At 39.6% G+C, this 19,437-nt stretch overlaps 1 protein-coding gene across 2 annotated transcripts in view; it reads right to left on the reverse strand.

The window, feature by feature from the left end:
* The window catches only part of SLC38A10 (solute carrier family 38 member 10), a 95,152-nt gene that overhangs the window by 36,268 nt on the left and 39,447 nt on the right, over positions 1 to 19,437 (reverse strand). For both annotated transcript variants that reach the window (XM_087710160.1, XM_087710161.1), the window contains 3 exons: positions 17,413 to 17,595; positions 16,175 to 16,286; positions 14,152 to 14,258 (listed from right to left, as the gene is read on the reverse strand). In XM_087710160.1, coding sequence (XP_087566286.1) covers positions 14,152 to 14,258; positions 16,175 to 16,286; positions 17,413 to 17,595 — 402 coding nt within the window. The remainder of the gene's footprint in view (positions 1 to 14,151; positions 14,259 to 16,174; positions 16,287 to 17,412; positions 17,596 to 19,437) is intronic.

A 19,437-nucleotide genomic window follows, 5' to 3' on the forward strand; every position in this document is an offset into this window, starting at 1 on the left:
TCTTATATCTGCGGGTCAATTTTTTAGTCTGTCATTTAAAAATCCACTTTCAAATCAGTCTTGATTTTGTCAGATATAACTTGTTCCATAACATCTTTTAAACACAGTCTATTTATAGAGGCAGACACAAATAAAATTAACTTCTGGGTTCATTGTTCAATAATATCTTTCAATATGTCCAATGTTAAAATATTTTTATTCAATTCATTCTCTTTTAATTATAATCTTTATCAGTCATTTTAATTTCCTCGAGTGTCAATTTTTTAAAAAAAATTTCTTATGTTCTTTTAAAAAAAACACATTCAAAACAAAGGGATTTTCCCAGGGGAAGGTGTTTTTATAAATAATTCCAAAATTTTATTTCAAATTTATCTGCATCTTTACTCTATTTATGACATTCTAAAACAAAACTTTTAAGCTTATTTTTGCTTTAAAAAATTCTGAAACAAAAAGCTACAGTACTTAAAAATGTAATTAAAATGTATTTCATTAAGGACTGAAGAAAATTCACCAACTGTTAAACACGTTGATCCTAATACTGTATTAGGATCCTTAAGTTCCTAAAAGCTGAAAAACAATTATTAACAAGAAATTTCTGGAAATGATTTAAAAAGAAACTTTGCAAACTTGGTATCCTTTTGAAAGCACAACTATGTTTTGAGCAAGATGGTAGATCCCTCATCTTCAAAGCTCTAAATCAGGGGTCTTCAAAAAGGGGACCAATTCACAGTCCCTCAGACTGTTGGGGGAGGGGGGCAGGCCAACTGGGTGGGCATGGCTAGGTCTTGTGAGTATGTGGGCATGGACCATCTTAACAGTCCACTGAAAAATGCACACTTTAATTTGTTTTGCTCCTGAGGGTGTTTTATTTGCTTTTGTTTACTTGTTGATCTTTTGGTTGTGTTTTCTATTTACTAGATCATTTTTTCAGTTGTTTAGGAGTCTAGTGGTCCACTTCAGGAAACTCAGTTTTGCAGCAATTCTTCTCAGCCCCAAGGAGCTTGAGAAATCTCTCTCTGCCTCTCTTTCTCCCCACCCTTCTCCCTCCCTCTTTCTTTCCCTCTCTCTCTCTCTCTCTCTCTCTCCATCTCCCTCTTCCTTTCTCTCTCCCTCTTTCTCTTCCCCCTCTCTTTCTTTATCTCTCTCCCTCTTTCTTTTCTCTCTCTCTCTCTTCTTGAGGCGGGGAAGTGAAAAATGGGCATTTCTGCCTGCTTTGTGGCCTCCTGGGGTGTCTGTTCACCCCATTTTTCACCCCCCACCTCCAGAAGCATTCTGTAGGCCAAAAACAGGCAAAAATGGCTCATTTCATGGTCAAAAATGGGCTATTTTCACCCATTTTTGGCTTCCTAGGGTGTCTGTGAGCTTCGTTTTTCACACACACCCCACCTCCAGAAGCATTCCACAGGCCAAAAAACAGGCAAAAATGGCTCATTTCTTGGTCAAAAATGGGCCATTTTCACCCGTTTGTTGGCCTACTGGGGCATCTGTGCGCCCAGTTTTTCATCTCCCCCGCCTCCAGAACATCTCTGCAGGCCAAAATTGTTGGCCTTACCTTTCCGTTTCAGCCTGTGGGCCTCCCGAAGGTAAGTCCTACACTTGGCCGAAGGGTGGGTGGGGCAATGTGGGCAGGGCAGCATCATGGTCCTGAGCGGGCTGAATTAATGGCTTTGGTGGGCCACATGCGGTCCGCGAGCCACAGTTTGAGGACCCATGCTCTAACTCCACCAGAGACCACTGTCTTGCTGTCACCTCACAAGGAGCAGCTGTCTACAGCACCTGTGGGCGATCTGAAGTAGTCTCCTTGTTCAGAGGGGAATTATAAAGAGCTGGTCTACTTGCTGGCTTGTATCATTTTGCTTTAAATCCACTGTCTTCATTATTTCTTCCCCGGAAGTCAAAGGTTTGATTATATTTCTATTTCCTGTGCTTAAGCCTATTTTCTCCACACTTGTGCCTTAAGAATCTGTAGCAATACCAGCAGCACTGAAATTGTTTTATTCTTCTGTTTTCTCTACCACCTTGCATAGTTTCAAACCAGTGTTCCAAATCTATTTATTTCGCCTACACAACAGCAAACAGAAGTGCCAGAATTTCTATCGCTACGAATGTGTTCACGTGATATCACAATTTACAGCTGTGTTTCATAGTGATGGAAATTCTGGTCCCAATTACTGTGATTAACTGAGCCGTACTCCTATAAGACTGGGCTTCACGGGCAGAATATTGTCAATTCGAAACCCAGCAGAACTTTTAAAAATATCATTTTTCTTTCCTTGAGTTACTTACTTTTCCTCTGGGCCTTTGTTTTATTACTATTTTAGTAAATACAGTTGGGCACTATTTTATTAATTCTCTAGTTACTTGAAGTAGAAACATTTCATCCGCAGCTCCCAGGAGGAAAAGCTGGAAAAATACAAGAAAGGATTTTTTTTACTTTAAACTTGGTTGCATGCTTCGTGATATGTGTGCTTTGATGCTTTAACTGTATATATAAATTCAAGTTCGTATACATACTACAAACATACACATATATATATGTGCGTTTGCATGCAAAAGGGGGGGGGGAGAAAAGAAAAAAATCTTGACAATTGTTTTTCCTGGCATGGAAAGTAAAGAGGGCACACAACAGCAGGGGAATTGTCTAATGGCCATAGCAGCTTGTAGTCTGGACTGATTTTTTTTTTAATAAGGCTGCCAAAGCATCTCAGTTCAGACAAGAATTTCCTTATGCTACCTGAGAATAAAACAGCATCAGCACAGGATAGGAGCAGATATGTTCTTAGATGAGCAGATCTATTATAAATTCTATTGTAACCGGCTTTATATTAATCACTACAATCAACTCTACTTTCCGAGGCTAACATAACCTTACATGTTCTACATGTTCCAGAGCTCCTTGGAGGGAAAGCAAAGTACAGATTTAATCCAAAGCAAATTTAAAATATTGTTTTAATCGCTTGTTCGTACATGCGTCTGCAAGTAAGAATAGCTCTAGGAGCATGCTACCTTTCCAAATTAATTTTGTTTTAATTGCTGTATTCTGATTGTTTTGCTTTATGATACTGTTTTATCTAACCTTGTTTAAATTAAAGATTGCTTTTATTGCTTGTTCAGTATACCATTCTGGTTCTGGTTTGGAAAGATAGATGAGAATTATAAAAATAAAATAAGACAAAAGAATACAATATGGGGCATGAGGAGTTACAGATCTGCCCAGATTGCTATTATGGATTAATTAGGCTATTCCCTTTTAAAACACAGGAATCCGAATCTTGCTCTAATGGATCTAGAATCATTTTTGTACTGGCAGGGGATCTGCATAGGTCTCAAGTCAGAGGACCTTTCCATTACGCACTCCTTAAAGCTTTTAACCTGAGTGCCACACATAAACCCTGAGAGTTCTCCAATTATGCAAACTATGCACACTATCACAGAGTGATCATACTTCCTTATTTTAAAAGAAATTTCAAAAACTGAAAATGAATTAGGCTGCTAGACTGTTGAGTTTAAGCTTTTAATTATATCAGGAATTAAAGCTAGGCATTTGGGATTTTATACTTTGGGAGAGTAGGCTTCCTGGTTAATAAAACCGATACACTGGAGATGCCAAATAAAATTAGCTTTCCTATTTGGACTGGAGTTTAAATTGCATTTTCTACCTAAAGTACAAAGAAGGAAAAACAAGCAAATGCACACCTCTACAGGATGCAAGCTTTATTAGGAACCATTTGAAGAGGCATTATGAATAGGCAGAAGGGAATTGCATATTAACAGCTAGAATTTTACTTTATATTTTTTGTGTTTGCCATCCCCATCACAGATGAGGTAAGTTACTTCTCTGTTTGAAAAGCAGAAGGAACAACTGCAGCAAAACAAAAACCAGAACTCTGGAAGCATATGCCCTCCATGCATATATATATGTTGTCCTCTGTGAAAAATCAATTTGATTTGGCTTGTTCCATGTATCAATCCCATTAATTGCAAAGCCAACATGTGCAAATCAATAAAGTCCCAATGCTTAGCTTTATTTCAATGTACTTACAGCTGGAAATCCAGTGATCTTTGCTATGATCAAGATTTCCACCTTTTGCTTTTCAGAATGCCTTTGCTATTTTCTTGGCCTTAGTCAGAAATCTAAGTAAGTCTATTTAACATGACTAGAGCTTTCCAAGCAAGAGATTCAACTTAAAATAGGAACATTAACCTAACATTAACCTACTTCACATGCTTTTGAACTTTGCCATGAAACTACCATTTTCCCCTCTCCATTTCTTCACTCTTAATTTCTTTTCCCTCCCTCTTAATATTTAATTTACTTTCTGAATCAATTTCAATCTTTTTTGCATAGCTTTATTTTCCTCTGTGTTTTGTCTTGCTTAGGACCTTGTACTGCCCACGATCCTTGTGCCGTTTAATAGCCGTTCAACCAATGGCAAGCAGAATCCTGAGATCAAAACAGCCCATTCAATAATCATCAAAGGCCCTGCTAACTGATCAGAAACTCTTCTGACAAATCAAACAATTACTATGCCGACAAGCATAGAGACGTATTACCATCACAAAACTCCTTTGCATATTATTTATCTGTAAAGGACACCGCTACTATGATCTTTTAGAACTGTTTTCAAGCTATTTTCAAGCAAGGTTTAATAATCTTCCTCTCCAAAGTATTTTTTTTTGGGGGGGGGGGGGAAGTATAGTATTTTTTAAAACTTCCTTTTCCATTGAGAAGTGACACTCCATTAAATGCAAGGGAGACGACAAGGCATCTGTATGCAGTAAGCAAGAGGGATTTCATTTGAATTTTTTATTTTAAAAAACTATGTTTTTTAAGCTTCACATAATAACAAGAGGCCAGCAAAAGCATTTAAGTAGAAAAAAAAGAAAAGAAAAATTAACTTTGTCTATACCTCTGTCACCGACGCATTATAGAGGAGAAATTGTCACAAAATCATAATGAACTAAAGGAGATGCTTTTCTAGACATGTAGTACTTGACTTACAGCCATTCGTTTAGTGACCATTCAAAGTTACAACACTGAAAAAAAATGACTTATGACCTTTTTTCACATTTACAACCATTGCAGCATCCCCATGGTCACGTAATCAAAATTAGGAACTGGGCAACTGGCTCATATTTATGATGGTTGCAGTGTCCCAGAGTCATATGATCAACTTTTGGGAGCTTCTGATAAGCAAAGTCAACAGGGAAGCCAGGTTTACCGATCAACCATGTTACTCAGTTAACAACTGCAGTGATTCACTTAACAACTAGATTACAAAATTGGTAAAATGGCTTTTTATTAGCAATAAAAACTTTGGGCTCAATTGTGGTCGTAAGTTGAGGACTGACTACCTGTATGCCAGGCATTTGGGCTGGGGAAGGTAGGCTGTCTCCTTGAAGTTTTGGAATAGATCAGCAGTCCTGAATGTGTGCTGGTGCAAAGCATGAAAAGGAAAGAAAATGGAAGAAAAAGACTTTGAAGATTAAGGAATTAGAAACCAACTGAAAGGTAGTAAAAAAAAAAAATCTCAATAGTGGCTGACCTCAAAAAGCATTTTGAGAACCACATTTTGTACAAGTGATATTGAAGCAACTGTTCCAGTTTTAGGCTTGGAAGCAGACGCACTCCTCCCTATGCAGGATGGGCCCTAACCAATATCCCGGTCTGAACATTTTTCAGACCTGATTGAGTTGTTTCATCCAGACTGTCACCCATACTTTGCCCATATAGAGCCAAGAATATGCAACCTTTATGGGTGCTGGCCTCTTCTAAACGCAAAACCCGCTGCTAAGAAAACGTTAAACAGGCAAGAATCCCTGCAGCCACATGAATAAACACCCACACACATGAGAAACAAGCATCTATTTTCTTTGAAGGGAAAAGTGAATCTAGCTTGAAACAAAAATGATCGTCTTCCACAATGAACTAAGGCAACATATGCCAAAGGGGGGGGGGGAGATAAAGTGCATGGAAGCCTCACAGGTATGCAGGTGACAGATGCGCAGGTGTGGTCAGCTGCACAGAGATTTGTACATAATGCAACTAGAACAACAACTATGAAGTATTCCAGAAGGTTCACAAGTTCACCTATGGAATAGAAATGAATGAGGCAGATTTTCCATTCCAGGTTCAACACTGAAACACAATTAGACTTAACAATGAGTAGACTTAATAAACACAATGAGTAGACTTAACCATTGAGTCCAAAATTTCTGTTGCTAAGCAAGACAATTTTAAAATTTTTACCCCATTTTATGACCATTCTTGCCACAGTTGTTACATGAATCACTGCAGTTGTTAAGTAGATCATTCATTCATTAAGTGAATCTGACTTTCCCCAGTGACTTTGCTTGTCGGAAACTAAGTAAAGTAATTGGGGGAAGCCAGATGATGATCACTTGACCCCAGGACAATGCAACTGTCATAAATACATGCCAATTGCCAAGCATCAAAAATTTGATGACATGACCAATGGGATGCTGCAGAGTCATAAATGTGGCATGTGGTGTGTGTTTGTGGGTGTGTGTATTTCAGTGCCACTGTAACTTTAAATGGTCACTAAATGAATGGTTTTAAATTGAGGACTACTTGTAATCTGTCAAGATAGACTCTTTGCAAAAAATATCTACAGTATTTTTCAGAGTATAAGACACACCTTTCCACCCCCCCCAAAAAAGGGTGAAAATCTGGGTGTGTCTTATACACTGAATATAGTGTTTTTGGCGTCACGAAATCCTGCCCCGCGCATCCTGTTTTTGGCAAAAATGGACGTGCAGAGTTTGGGAGGCCTGCAAAGTGCTCCTGGGGGCTGGGGAGGGCAAAAACAAGCCCGTTCAGTAAAATGGGCCCATTTTTCGCACAAAACGAGGTGTGCAGAGGGTTTGGGAGGCCTGTAGAGTTCTCCCAGGGGCTGGAGAGTGCAAAAACAAGTGAAAACAGGCCCCTTTTCCATTAAAATGGGGGTGTTTTTTGCCCTCCCAAGCCTCCAGGGGCACTCTGCAGGCCTTCCAAACTCTCTGCATGCCCCTTTTTTGCAACAAACAAGCTTGTTTTTGCAAAAAAAAAAGAGGCCATTTTCCGCTCATTTTTGCCTTCCCCAGCCCCAGGAGCACTCTACAGGCCTTTTAAGACCTCTGCACACCCAGTGTTTGCAAAAAACGGGCCCGTTTTTGTGAAAAATGGAGTCATTTTTTGCCTCCCCCCCCCCAATTGCGTTTTTGCCCTCTCCGGTCCCCAGGAGCACATTGCAGGCCTCCCAAGCTCTCTGCATGCCCAGTTTTTCACAAAAAACGGGGCATGCAAAGGGTTTGGGAGGCCTGCAGAGTGCTCCTAGGGGCCAAGGAGGGCAAAAACATTTTTTTTTTAATTAACCTCTTCAAAATCTTGGTGCGTCTTATAGTCCGAAATATACAGTATGTCAACTTCAAGAATATGAGGAATTCTTAAGGAATCTCTTCAAAGATAAAAAATGTAGCAAATCATTTTTCCATCCTTAAAGGCAGAATGACAGCTGGGCCAAACTTCTTCACTCAATATATAAAAGCGGTAAAAAAAGAGAAACTTGATTCTGGTAATTATTTGGAAAAGGCTTGGATAAAAGCTGCAATATAACATGTATTAACCCTCTTGGAACATTATGACTCAGAAATGGTATCAACTGTGAAGTCAAGAGTGAAAAACAGATCCAATTAGAATGTTTTAGTCTAGATTTCTAAGACTCATCTTAATTCCATAAATATTCCAAGTGGGACCAGCTGCAAAATTATGTGTCATAAATCAGGGTTCCCCAATCTATGGGCCTAGTAGGCGATAGCCTATTCGCAACTGGGCTATGTGAGTGGCCAGCTGGTGCGCGTGCATGCTCAGCTCCACTTGTACAAGCGTTGAGGGCACTCGTGGAGCCACTCACGTGAGTGCCTGCCACTCCACTTGTGTGAGCAACAGGTGCATGCGCCTGCCCCTCCCACAAAACCATCCCCTCTTTCCTCCCCACCCCCACCCCGCTCCGGACCACCAACTTGGAAAGGTTGGTGAACTCTATGATAGAAATGTAGAAATTAGTAAAATAAACCTCAATGGAAGTTGCAAATACACATTTAGAAGAATATTTGGATTAAGGGAACAGAAGATATAAGTGTAGTGAAACTTTAATTTAGTTTTAGCTTAGTTTAATTTAATAACTTAGAGGCTGCCTCATCAAAACCATAAAAAAGCTAAAGTTGGAATGTTTTGGACATGTGATGCGACACCCAGAAAAATACGGCATACTTCACTTAATCCTACAAGGAAAGATTGAAGGCAAACAAGGTCCAGGCAGAAGAACAACATAACGGCTTCAAAATCTAAAGGACTGGTTTAGACAAAACTCAGCAGCACTTTTTCGTGCAGCTGTTGATAAAAATAGGATCGCCAACATCCGATGATGGATATGGCACAAGAAGAAGAAGAGGCTGCCTTATAAAAACTCTGGGTTGGTTAGAACTTTAAAAAGAAAAAATACAATGGCAGCCACAAACAGAATTGTCCAGACAACAAAGTTGCCAAGTTTGAAGGCGTCTGACCTAATGTGACAAGATATTGTGCTTCTTGGCAGAATTTCCAATTCTGATGATCTGTGTACACCTATAAAGGTAATCCTCGACTTAAAACAGTTCGTTCAGGACCGTTCAAAGTTACAGCAGCACTTTTAAAAAATGACTTATGAGCATTTTTCACACTTATAACTGTTACAACATCCCCATGGTCATGTCATCAAAATTCTTGTCAATGGACTCATATTTATAATGAGTGCAGTGTCCTGTGTGATCGCCATTTGCAACCTTCTGACAAGCAAAGTCAATGGGGAAGTCAGATCCATGTAACAACCATGTTACTAACTTAACAATTGCAGTGATTCATTTAACAACTATGGCAAGAAAGGCGATAAAACCCACTTAACAAATGTATCGCTTAAAATTATGGGCTCAATTGTGGTCGTATGTCAAGGATTACCTGTACTGGATAAATTGCTCAGTGTAGGAGATGTAGCTCCAAATGCATGTTGCTAAGTGAGACATTTATTTAGTTTTGCCTCCTTTTACGACTTTTCTTGCCACAGCTGTTAAGTGAATCAGTGCAGTTGCTAAGTTAGTAACACGGTTGTTAAGTGAATCTGGATTCCCCATTGACTTTGCTTGTCAGAAGGTGGCAAAGGGGGGATCACATGACCCCGAGACACTGTAACCGTCCTGAATATGAACCAGTCGCCAAGCATCTGAATTTTGATCACCTGACCATAGGGATGCTACAACAGCCGTAAGTGTGAAAAATGGTAATAAGTCACCTTTTTCAGTGCTGTTGTAACTTTGAACAGTCACTAAACAGTTGTTAGTTGGCAGATTTCTCTCCCTCCCCACTCCACGCCTTTTTTCACTGTATGGAGAAGAATGGGCTCTTAATGCAAAATCTGAAGGATCTGTTTCCACCACAAGGGGGCAGGAGGGGTTTAGATGTTTGAGCAATGGCTGTGAAAAGGATTTGCAATTATTGAAATGCTGCTTGCTCTTGAGTAGACAATCTAAATCACTGTCCTTTGTTTTAAGAGTTGAGACAGCAGTCTTGTAAACCCTGCAAAGTGAGAGATGACTTTTTTTTAATACACATTCACAAAGCTTTGAAACTGCACACATTTCTAGGTTCTTGGCTATAAACTGTGTTTTTGTAGGTTCCTGTGCTCTAAATAGTTTAACCGGGGAAGATTGAATGCACATTTTCCCAACCAAATGAAATGTCTGTGTTCATGGAATTGTTCTAAGGCATCTTTCATGTAAAGATAGTGTTTTTGAAAAGATCAGTATATCATCCAGTAAACCACAACATATATTCCGCCGCACCACCCTCCCCCCCCAAAAAAGCAGGAAATATTTAATGGAGAAGACTACCCTATAATTAGCCAAGCCAAAAGTATTACTGTGCATTCAAATTTGTCACGTCTGTTCCCGAATGGTGTTAAATATTTGTGTCTCTCTTTCATTCTTGATCAAAGGGTACGTGCCTCTCAAATCCAACTTCATGAAATAGCATGCCTTCTGAAGGCCGTTCAAGAGATATGAAATAAGAAGCAATGGGTAGAGATCGCTAATGGTTACATTGTTCAGGATCCTATAAGGATATAAAAATGTTGGCACAGATGTAAAGGACCCCTCCACAAAAAAAACCCTTTCTTCACATTGTTAGGCAGAAATTTCTTTAAAGGGGATAACTCTTGAATAGATATATACTGCTGGTTCGTCGGGATCTGAACTCCTGGCTTCAAGTTCATTGTACAGTCACATGCCTGATGAGGAGACTATACAGGGTTCCTCACCTAATAAAGTCCATTCCCCAAATGGAGAAATTGTTGTGGCCCACCAGCATAACTGGCAGCAGATTCGGACAGTGAGGAGGTTGGGGAGGAGCATGGGCCAGTCCTGGAGTCTGGGGAAGGCTCTGATGAGGGCTCTGTGTCAGGGGCAGAGAAGGGGCCAGAGCCGTCTGCCAGTTATCAGCTGCCTTCAGAGTCAGACATCAGTGAGGCAGATGAACAGCTGGAGCCTGTTCCCAGTGTGCACAGGCGCAGAGTTGCCAGATGAAGGGTACAGCTAAAGAACAGGGGTCGACTTGGACGTAAGGCCCCAGATGGATGATGAATGGCCTCTCCCAGAGGAAATAAAAGAGGAATGAAAGGGGAATGGAGTTTGCAGGAGACAATTAGTTTGCTTAATTGGTTCGTGACTCTCCAATACTCCTTGCCAAGTTTTGCAGATATTGGCCCTCATCTCTCTAGATGAGGTCTGTGACTGTAAATCCTCCCATGAAAGACTTTGCTGGATGTGAATGAGCAAAATTCACAGTAAATTAATAAAAGGATTTTTTGTTGGGATAAGGAGTTTGTCTCATGCTCTTGGGAAGCCTCAGTCAGAACAGAAATGCTAGTAAATATCAGCGTTCTGAAAGGCTCAGAATTGAGGGGTCAATTTTGGCCAGATTTGAGGTCCGTTACTCTAGTGCACCAGGAGATTTCTTCCAGGATTCTCCCCAGTGGAGCAAAGAGAGGGGCCAGCTCCCAGATGTGGTGGGAAACTCATCCCCTTTCCCTGTCCATTTAATGACCCAAACAGTTGCCTAAGGACCACAACTGAGAGAGCTAGGATCGTGGTCGTTGAATGAAGCAGTCATGTAGCACCTTGATGAACAATCACTTCATTCAACGACCGCTATTCTATGCACAATTGTGGCTGTAATTGGAGGACTACCTTGGTAACTAAAATTGGGTGATTCATATCAAAGATAGACAGTTCCTCAAAACCAAATACCACACCTTGGAAAACTACTGATAATTACTGCAAATATTTCAACATTAGCATGTTGGAGTCAAGATGTCCTGTGCCTATTAGCAATCCAAAACCTCACATTTTGCGCAAAGTAGAGCTTCTGCACATTCCTCAAAGGTAGCTCCCTATAAAGTGCAATATGGTAGTCATGTAGGAAGTTATCACCCAGCCCCTGTGCCCGAAATTGAAATATCCTAGGAAATATTGAAAAGGCAGAATATTATGTTTCTCTGGATGTGAAAAGGAAGGAACATGTTTAAAGAGATAATAGCTCCCTGTAGCTTCCTGCCCCCACCCACTTTGTCAATGGGCCATTAAGATGGCCACGCTAGTCCCTTTACATAATAAAGAGTTCTCCCCTTCAGCTCCAGAGTGATGGGATTAAGGCATGATAATATTGGCCCTTTACCCAACTCGCCACATGGCATCTGAGAACTCAACCAAACCTGGATTCAAAACGCAGCCTAGAGAGTTGCCCCATGGGAGGCAATGGCCCCATGGGAGTCTGACAACCAATCAGAATACAAGCTCAAGATCAAAGGCCAGAGAGGGCATAAAACCAGGGATTCAGCATCTCAGCCTTTCCTTCTCTTTTCTCCACCAATATTGAAGCATGTGATCACGTTTTCTGTTCAGGACTCAAGCCATGTGGTCCTGTCCACCAATAAACCATCTTTCCAAGCAGCCTCCATGTCTCCAGTTTTTTTTTTCCCCACTTGGAGCCGAACCCAGAAAGACATTTCTTTCATCAGTCAAACAAGCCCAATATCTTTTTGAGCATCTTTGTCATAAATGACACGCTAGCCAATAAAAGATCCACTAAGCTAGTCAAGAGTATCTCGGCTTTTTTCCTCTGATATGTTAAATGTAGAATATTCAGAGACTTCTCTCTTGCTTGAGAAATCATTTGAGAGAGCACATGCAAGCTTTCTGCATCAGAAAAACCATACCAAGAGAATATATAGTCTTACAAATGAAACCACAGGAAGGAGAAAGATTCCCAAGTCATCAGCACTTTCACAAGTCTGGCAGAATTCTTAGCCCTTCCCCCAGTTGCTCAATTATTGAATCAACTTTCCAGCATTCAAAGCTTGTAAGAGAACTACCCACATTGTTTAATCCAAGCTGCCTTCCGGGGCTCTGGCTCTCTGCCAACTATTGACTGACCAGCTGTCTGCAACAATTAACTGTGGTTGGTGGCATTAGATACCCAACCAACAAAAACATCTGGGGATGCACTTCCCCCTCCTCCTCATGGGAATGATTCCGTTCAAGAAGAATTGGGAGGAGTACATGTTTGATTCAGCTTTTCAAAGCTGCACCTTGAATTATGACACTTATACCCTCACCCAGCACAAGTCAGTCAACCGGCCATTCAATTACATCATGGCAGCAGAACTGGCAACTGACCCAATCTTGATAATGATCTGTGTGAGTTAAAAAGAAACTATCTTCAATTGAAGAGTGATTTGCAAATGCATGTAAATGCACACTCACAAACATCCACAGCCATATCCATTCTATGCAGACAGATAAAAGACACACTAGCCATTTTAAAGATACTAAGGATGGTTTGCAAGTTAACAACAACAACATATACACACACACACACACACACACACACACACACACACCCTGCAATCAAAGACAACAAACATCTATGAAAACGAACTTGAAAGTGAACTGGACATGCAATGATACAGGAGGTAATAAAATAGTGCCAAAAAGCATTATGAGAGAATGGGCAGGTCTGGAATACAACGGTATCCAATTGAAATCAAATTTTACTTTGCTGCCTTTGTTCTATTGCCTGCCCCACATGCTGCAAGTGTCAAGAGTGGAGAAAAATGGCGCAACACGAGGTTTCATCCTAAAATAGGGATGGCTGTTTCATTGGTCTTGTGATGCCAGTCTGCTCTGCCTAACGTCACTTGGGCTTGCTTCACAAAATAACAGCAAAGACTTAACCCAACAAAGTTGCCTGAAAACTCCCGATCCCTTTCCTTTTTAAAAAAAACTGCATGCCATCAAAAAGGATGCTACGAGTCTACGTTTCAAGGAGAAAATACAGTGAATAAGCAGTGGAAAAAACATTATCACCCACGTCTTCTCAGAGAAAGGCTGAATTTCCCTGAAAATGTCAGTTTGCTACACTAAGGTCAGAAGGAGCAGCAAATACCTTAATTTCAGCTCCATTTAAAAATTAGTGGCTGCAGTAAATCAGGAAGTGGAACCAGTCCTATCTTTGGGGGACGGGGGAAGACAAGGACGCTTTGGGTCCTTGTTTTTCAAACAGTTTCTACAAAGGAAAATCTATTTCTATAACAATGTGCGCATGTGTAATATGCATGCTCCTTTTTTGCAGTTGTTATTTTGGGGATGCAACAAAACAAAACAAAACCCACAGTACCAAAATGTATTTGCTTCAGCCACAGTCCCAAAGAAGCAGATGAGTTATAAGCATTTAAAATGCTTCCTGCACTTTCTCATGTTGGGGACACAATAGCAAGGAGCAGGCTGAGGCAGCGTCGGGAATCAGCTGTTAATGCATTGCAGTCTGCCAGACATAATAGGAGGGGCATTCCAAGGTTAGAAGATGCAGGTATACAACCCACAAACGCTGAATTCTTGATCATGAGGTGTTCGAGTTAGAATCCTTGCCCTGCCTTCCATGTCTGCCATCCATCCGGAACAAGAGAGTCGATTGGGTTCCTTGTCGTCATAGAAATTAACCCGATGCCCAAACTCTACTATAAACGGGAGATGGAGTAAGGGTTAATTACAATTGGCACTGACCTGTGAGCAAAGGGCATTCTTGTGGGTTTTCTTGTAAATAAGAGCTGGGCAGATAAAACAGATGAGACTTCCCATCGTTGCACCTGTTAGGCCCAAGATGGTCTCCACTAGCAGAGAAGAGGAAGAGGAAAATTATTAGAAGTTCCAGTTAATGGCATATGAATAAACTCTTCCATTGAAATGATTCAGGGGAAAACTAGAGGCAGGTGCTCAAAGTCACATAATATGAATTAGATCCCTTTGGCCATTCTTGATCTAGACCAGTGATGGCGAACCTTTAGGGCGCAGAGTGCCCAAACCAGAAGGCGTGCATGACCATCTGGCGTGTCGGAAACCCAATGACCAGCTGGCCAGCATGCATGCGCACATTGGAAACCCAAAGACCAGCTGGCTGAGCCCACAGAGAGGGCTCTGCATGTCATCTCTAGCACGCATGCCATAGGTTCGCCATCACAGGTCTAGACTGTGAAGAATGAACTTTTTCTGTTTTCTGCTCTGGGCCTATTGGTGAAGCAATCTATGGTGACTGTAATCTATGTTACTGACTGCAATAAAATAACCACATCAGCACATAATTAGTTCATGATGTGATGAACTAACGTCTTTAGCTCCATACTTACCATAAATACAGTAGATTAGGATACTACTTCATCCTTAAGTATGCATTAAAATAGAGTGAAAAGCATACACTTGTCACAATACTTCTGTTTGATAAGAAAGAATGCTTAAGAGGATACTGGAACTATTTTATTTTTAAAAAAATATTTATATTTCCTATGTCTAAACCACCTCATTCCCTCAGATATGGATTTATGGGTACTCTAGTTCTAGTACGGATCCAGATATTCATTCTTGTGCAAATATAGGATAAGAATAAGCAAAGTGATGCCCTCAGATGGTTTCAAATTCCTTAAGTCCTTCCATACTGTCTAGGGCTTATGGGAACTGAAATTAAAATCTTTTGGAAGGCGCAAAACAATTGGAAGACATCTTACTCTGGAGTTCTAACATAGCAGAATCTCGTGACTGAGAGCAAGCAAAAAAATATTTTTCCTATTTTTTTTCCTTTTTTTCCACATAGGTCTGGAACTGGTATCCTCCAGAAAAGTTATTAAGTGTTATACCTAAAATAATGCCATTAACGCAGTATACTGTAATATATTCACTTCTCTTTTTTGAACCAGTTCATTGATGAAAAATACCAATATCCCAGCCCCAAACTGCAGGTAATCCATGACTTACAATTCCAGTTAGGACCGTAAATTGTTACGGCCATCAGTTGAGGCACCCATATGACTGGACTTGATTTTTTTGACATTTTTGCGGTGGTCATTAAGCAAATGCCACAGTCATAAGCATGAATCAGAATAAGTGTTTTTTGCCAATAACTGGCAAAAAACGATTGCAAATTACAGTCACATGATTATGGGATGCAACAATCAGAAAGCCTTCAAAATGCAGTCACATGACTGTGGGGATGGAGACACAATATTTTACAATGGTCGGGAGTGTTATATAGGCTGTAAAGCAGTTGTCTGTGCCTATCGTAATTTCAAGTGGTTGTTAAGCAACTGGATGTAAGTCAAGGACTACCTGTATTGTACAGAACTCCTAAAAAGATAATGTATCTTGTCTTTCTAAATAGGTTAGCCATTAGCACCATGTACGTATTAAGATATTTACAAGCATCTCAGAAAGGGAATGTGTAACCAGGAATATTTTTATCGAGAGATACTAAAATTCAAGACAACATATATAAGATCATACATATTACTAGAAACAAGAAGCAAAAGGAAGTTTGAAAATAAACAGGAAATACCATACTTAATATATTACATGGTATAAGTATGATCATTCTGAATGTATTCACTGTAGGTGTAAGTCTGTACATTTAATGGAAGTTGATTGAAGACACATATTGGGCTTATTCTAATATATGCTCGTATACAGCAATCACATAAATACACATGAGCTTTATAAAACCAGGGATTAAAGAGTCCAAAAATTCCAAAATTTCCCTTACCATTTGGGATCATGATGCCACCAACCATGGTCCCAAACACAATTGCCAGAGTCAGAGCTTTAAATCGGAGAGGTGGCATATAACCTCCTGCGGCAAATGTCCCATCCTTTTGCTGTTTAAAAAGAAAGGATTAATAAAACAAGCATATGAACAGATCCCCCACACACCTGCAAATTCTCAGGAATCTTTTTGGGGACCCCATAAATTAGAATCTCTTCCCAATGCGTTCTCTTGACCAATCATTTTATTACTATTCGGAAATTATTCACAGAAGCTTTAGACTTAAAACTGTAAAATAATCCAACCAGCATGATTTAATGACGTCTGAAAAACCATCCAGTATGGAAGATAACAGTCCAATATAACTAATGAAAAGCATATTTCCCATTTGTCTTTTTCTTGTTAATTGTAACTCTCATAACTGTTTAAAATCGTCTTTAAAACTTTGCCTCACAATAGTGTAGAGCGAATATTAAGGCAATTATACTTCAAAACAATGTCAGCTATATCACAAATCTGTATAGTAGTGGACAAGATTCCTCATAGCTTCAGCAGGCCAAAGATTGTACTTGATGAGCTACATAGTGATAATGTCCATGGTAAAAATGGATTACCACACTGCATTTGAATGGCAGAAGAGTCACTGACCAGAGACTGGGCTTCTTAGAAAAGTGATTACATTTGGAGGAACAAAAAGAAAGGAGATAATTACCACTTGCCTAGGGCGTGGTTGCAACAACTGAATGCTGGTCTGAAGTTGTTTTTTTTTTATTTTAAATTTCTTGGGATGTTATGAAGGTTTAGACTAATTCTACTTCCTAACTAGCAGTCAATGGATACTGTCTTCACAGGCCTAAAACTCATGCACAGGAAGGCCTAATCAACCTAGGTTACAGAGTATCCTAAACATTACTTCCTGTTCTTTTTCCAGGCATTCGAACAAAGTTTTTGCTTAGTCTTCCTCACCCCAGCAAAATTGATTCTATGCAAGAGCAAATTCTGCTGTTTTCTTAACCTTTAAAAAAAATAATAATAAAGCAACCACGGGAAATCAGATGGAGACACCACCAAAGTGAAGGCAATCTCAGAATCTAAAATGTGGGGGAAATCCACTTGTTCCTTTTGCACGAGATATAAAGAGTGAAGGAGAGGGCAGGGTGAGCACAAAATTCTTCAGTTTAGGATAAACTATGGAGAAAAGCCTGAAATCTATTTCATGCCAGTTTATACCATTTTACCTGCTGCTCAAAAAGAAGCGTATTCAAAGCCTGCCGGCATGGCAGAATCATCATCGGAAATCCAACTGCAACAGACATCATGAACCCCACACGTATCATCTCCGTCACTACGTTGGAAGGGAAGTTTATAAGTACATTGCCTTCAATGGCTTCAGTATAACTCACATAGCCAAAGAACCCAACCTGTTCAAACAAAAAACAGAAATTAGTTTTGGAGGATATAGATACATATATTTTTTGGGAAATAGATTTGGGCCTGTTCCCTAGTCCAAGAGAGAGCTATCTTTTTCTCTAATTGTTTAATAATTATATCCTTCATATTCCTTATCTCTGAATGGAACACCTATCACCCATTCAAACCTGTCTCTTAAGAAAACTGTCAGGAATACATTATCTTTTTTTAAAATATTTTTCATTGAACTTATTTATTAAAATCAAAACACAAATTTCCACTCATTACAGCATTTCCATATCGGTATCATTAATATCATTCATATTTACATAAGCTCTATTTCTATATTCTCTAATATAATCTATATTATATCATCACTTAGAATATAATAATATTTACAGATATATACAGTGTAGTATTTGTTGTAAATAATTATTAATTCTTATACAGTATTTTGCGTTTATCGTCCAGCCATTTATGCCAGCTACTCTACACTTTATAATATTCCAATTCTTCTCTGTCCTTCAGTTCCATGATCAACCTATCCATCTCTGCACATTCACGTAGCTTTCTTATTATCATTACATCTGAAGGGACATTATTCTGTTTCCAATTTTGAGCGAATACAATTCTTGTTGCAGTTAGTATATTTAACATTATACATTGAGATTTTTTACCCATTTTTTCATCTAATATGCCCAATAAGAATAGTTCCGGTTTAAATTCGATCTTTTGTTCTGTAATTTGTTCCAGCCATTCCTTTGCTTTAAGCCAATACTCTCTGGCTTTAGGAACACCACATTATCTATAGTGGGTTTCCTTCTATATTTCCAAATTCCAGGAGATGTTTTACAGATGGAGTGGGCAATATTTATAGGAACAGATGTATGTATGTATGTAAATCATGGAACAGGTTTATGAGTAAAACATAAAGTTCCAAATATTATAGGAAGATGAGGGTCATTCTGAGCACTTGGCTATGACAATTTCCAGCAAAGCTTTCCCAAAGGTAAAAATGTTACAGTAACTTCCATTTTATTTTATTCCATCATCTTAAATGCATTTCATGACATCATCACACATTATCAGATGGAAATAGAGAAAACAAAGAATTCGTCAAGCTTTTTCCAATCTAGTACTATCACAGAAGGCAAGATAGCAGCCTGAACTCCAAAGTTCACCCTTTTAAAAAAACAGGTATGGTAATGGATCAGTGAAGAAATTCAATTTTTTTACTACTGGTTCTGTGGGTGTGGCTTGGTGGGCGTGGCAGGGGAAGGATACTGCAAAATCCCCATTCCCTCCCCACTCTGGGGCCAGCCAGAGGTGGCATTTGCCGGTTCTCTGAACTACTCAAAATTTCCGCTACCAGTTCTCCAGAACGTGTCAGAACCTGCTGGATTTCACCCCTGTGATGGACCCAGCAATCTGAGCTGATCATGCCTGTCAGGATAAGCTATATATTTAACTGGGTTCTATAATGCAATGTGGACAGCAATTTTTTTTCTGGTTATTTTCTTATCAGAAAATAATGTCATTCATTTCACAATGTAGCACTGGGAGAGTTATAAGTAAAGCTTATTGTTCCTCCCCTGCCCCCAAGTATGAATAGCTCAATGGTACTGAGACATGGCTACAACTGCGAAATGTAATAACTGCCAAGCATTGCCCAGACAGGCACAAATTTAGAATGCAGCTCCTATAATCCCTTCAAATGTCATTGCTGAATGTATCAAGTGGGGAACTTATTAAACTTTAGATGGAATAATCACATACATTGCCTTTAAGACTTTTAATAATAACTCAAGTTACCCACTTTTTGGGGTAAAACATTTGACACATCACTGAAAAAT

The sequence above is a fragment of the Thamnophis sirtalis genome, unplaced genomic scaffold (genome assembly GCF_051295495.1).
Source record: "Thamnophis sirtalis isolate CommonGarterSnake01/CBP01778 unplaced genomic scaffold, rThaSir2_p1.2 scaffold_3, whole genome shotgun sequence".
Taxonomy (NCBI): Eukaryota; Metazoa; Chordata; class Lepidosauria; order Squamata; family Natricidae; genus Thamnophis; species Thamnophis sirtalis.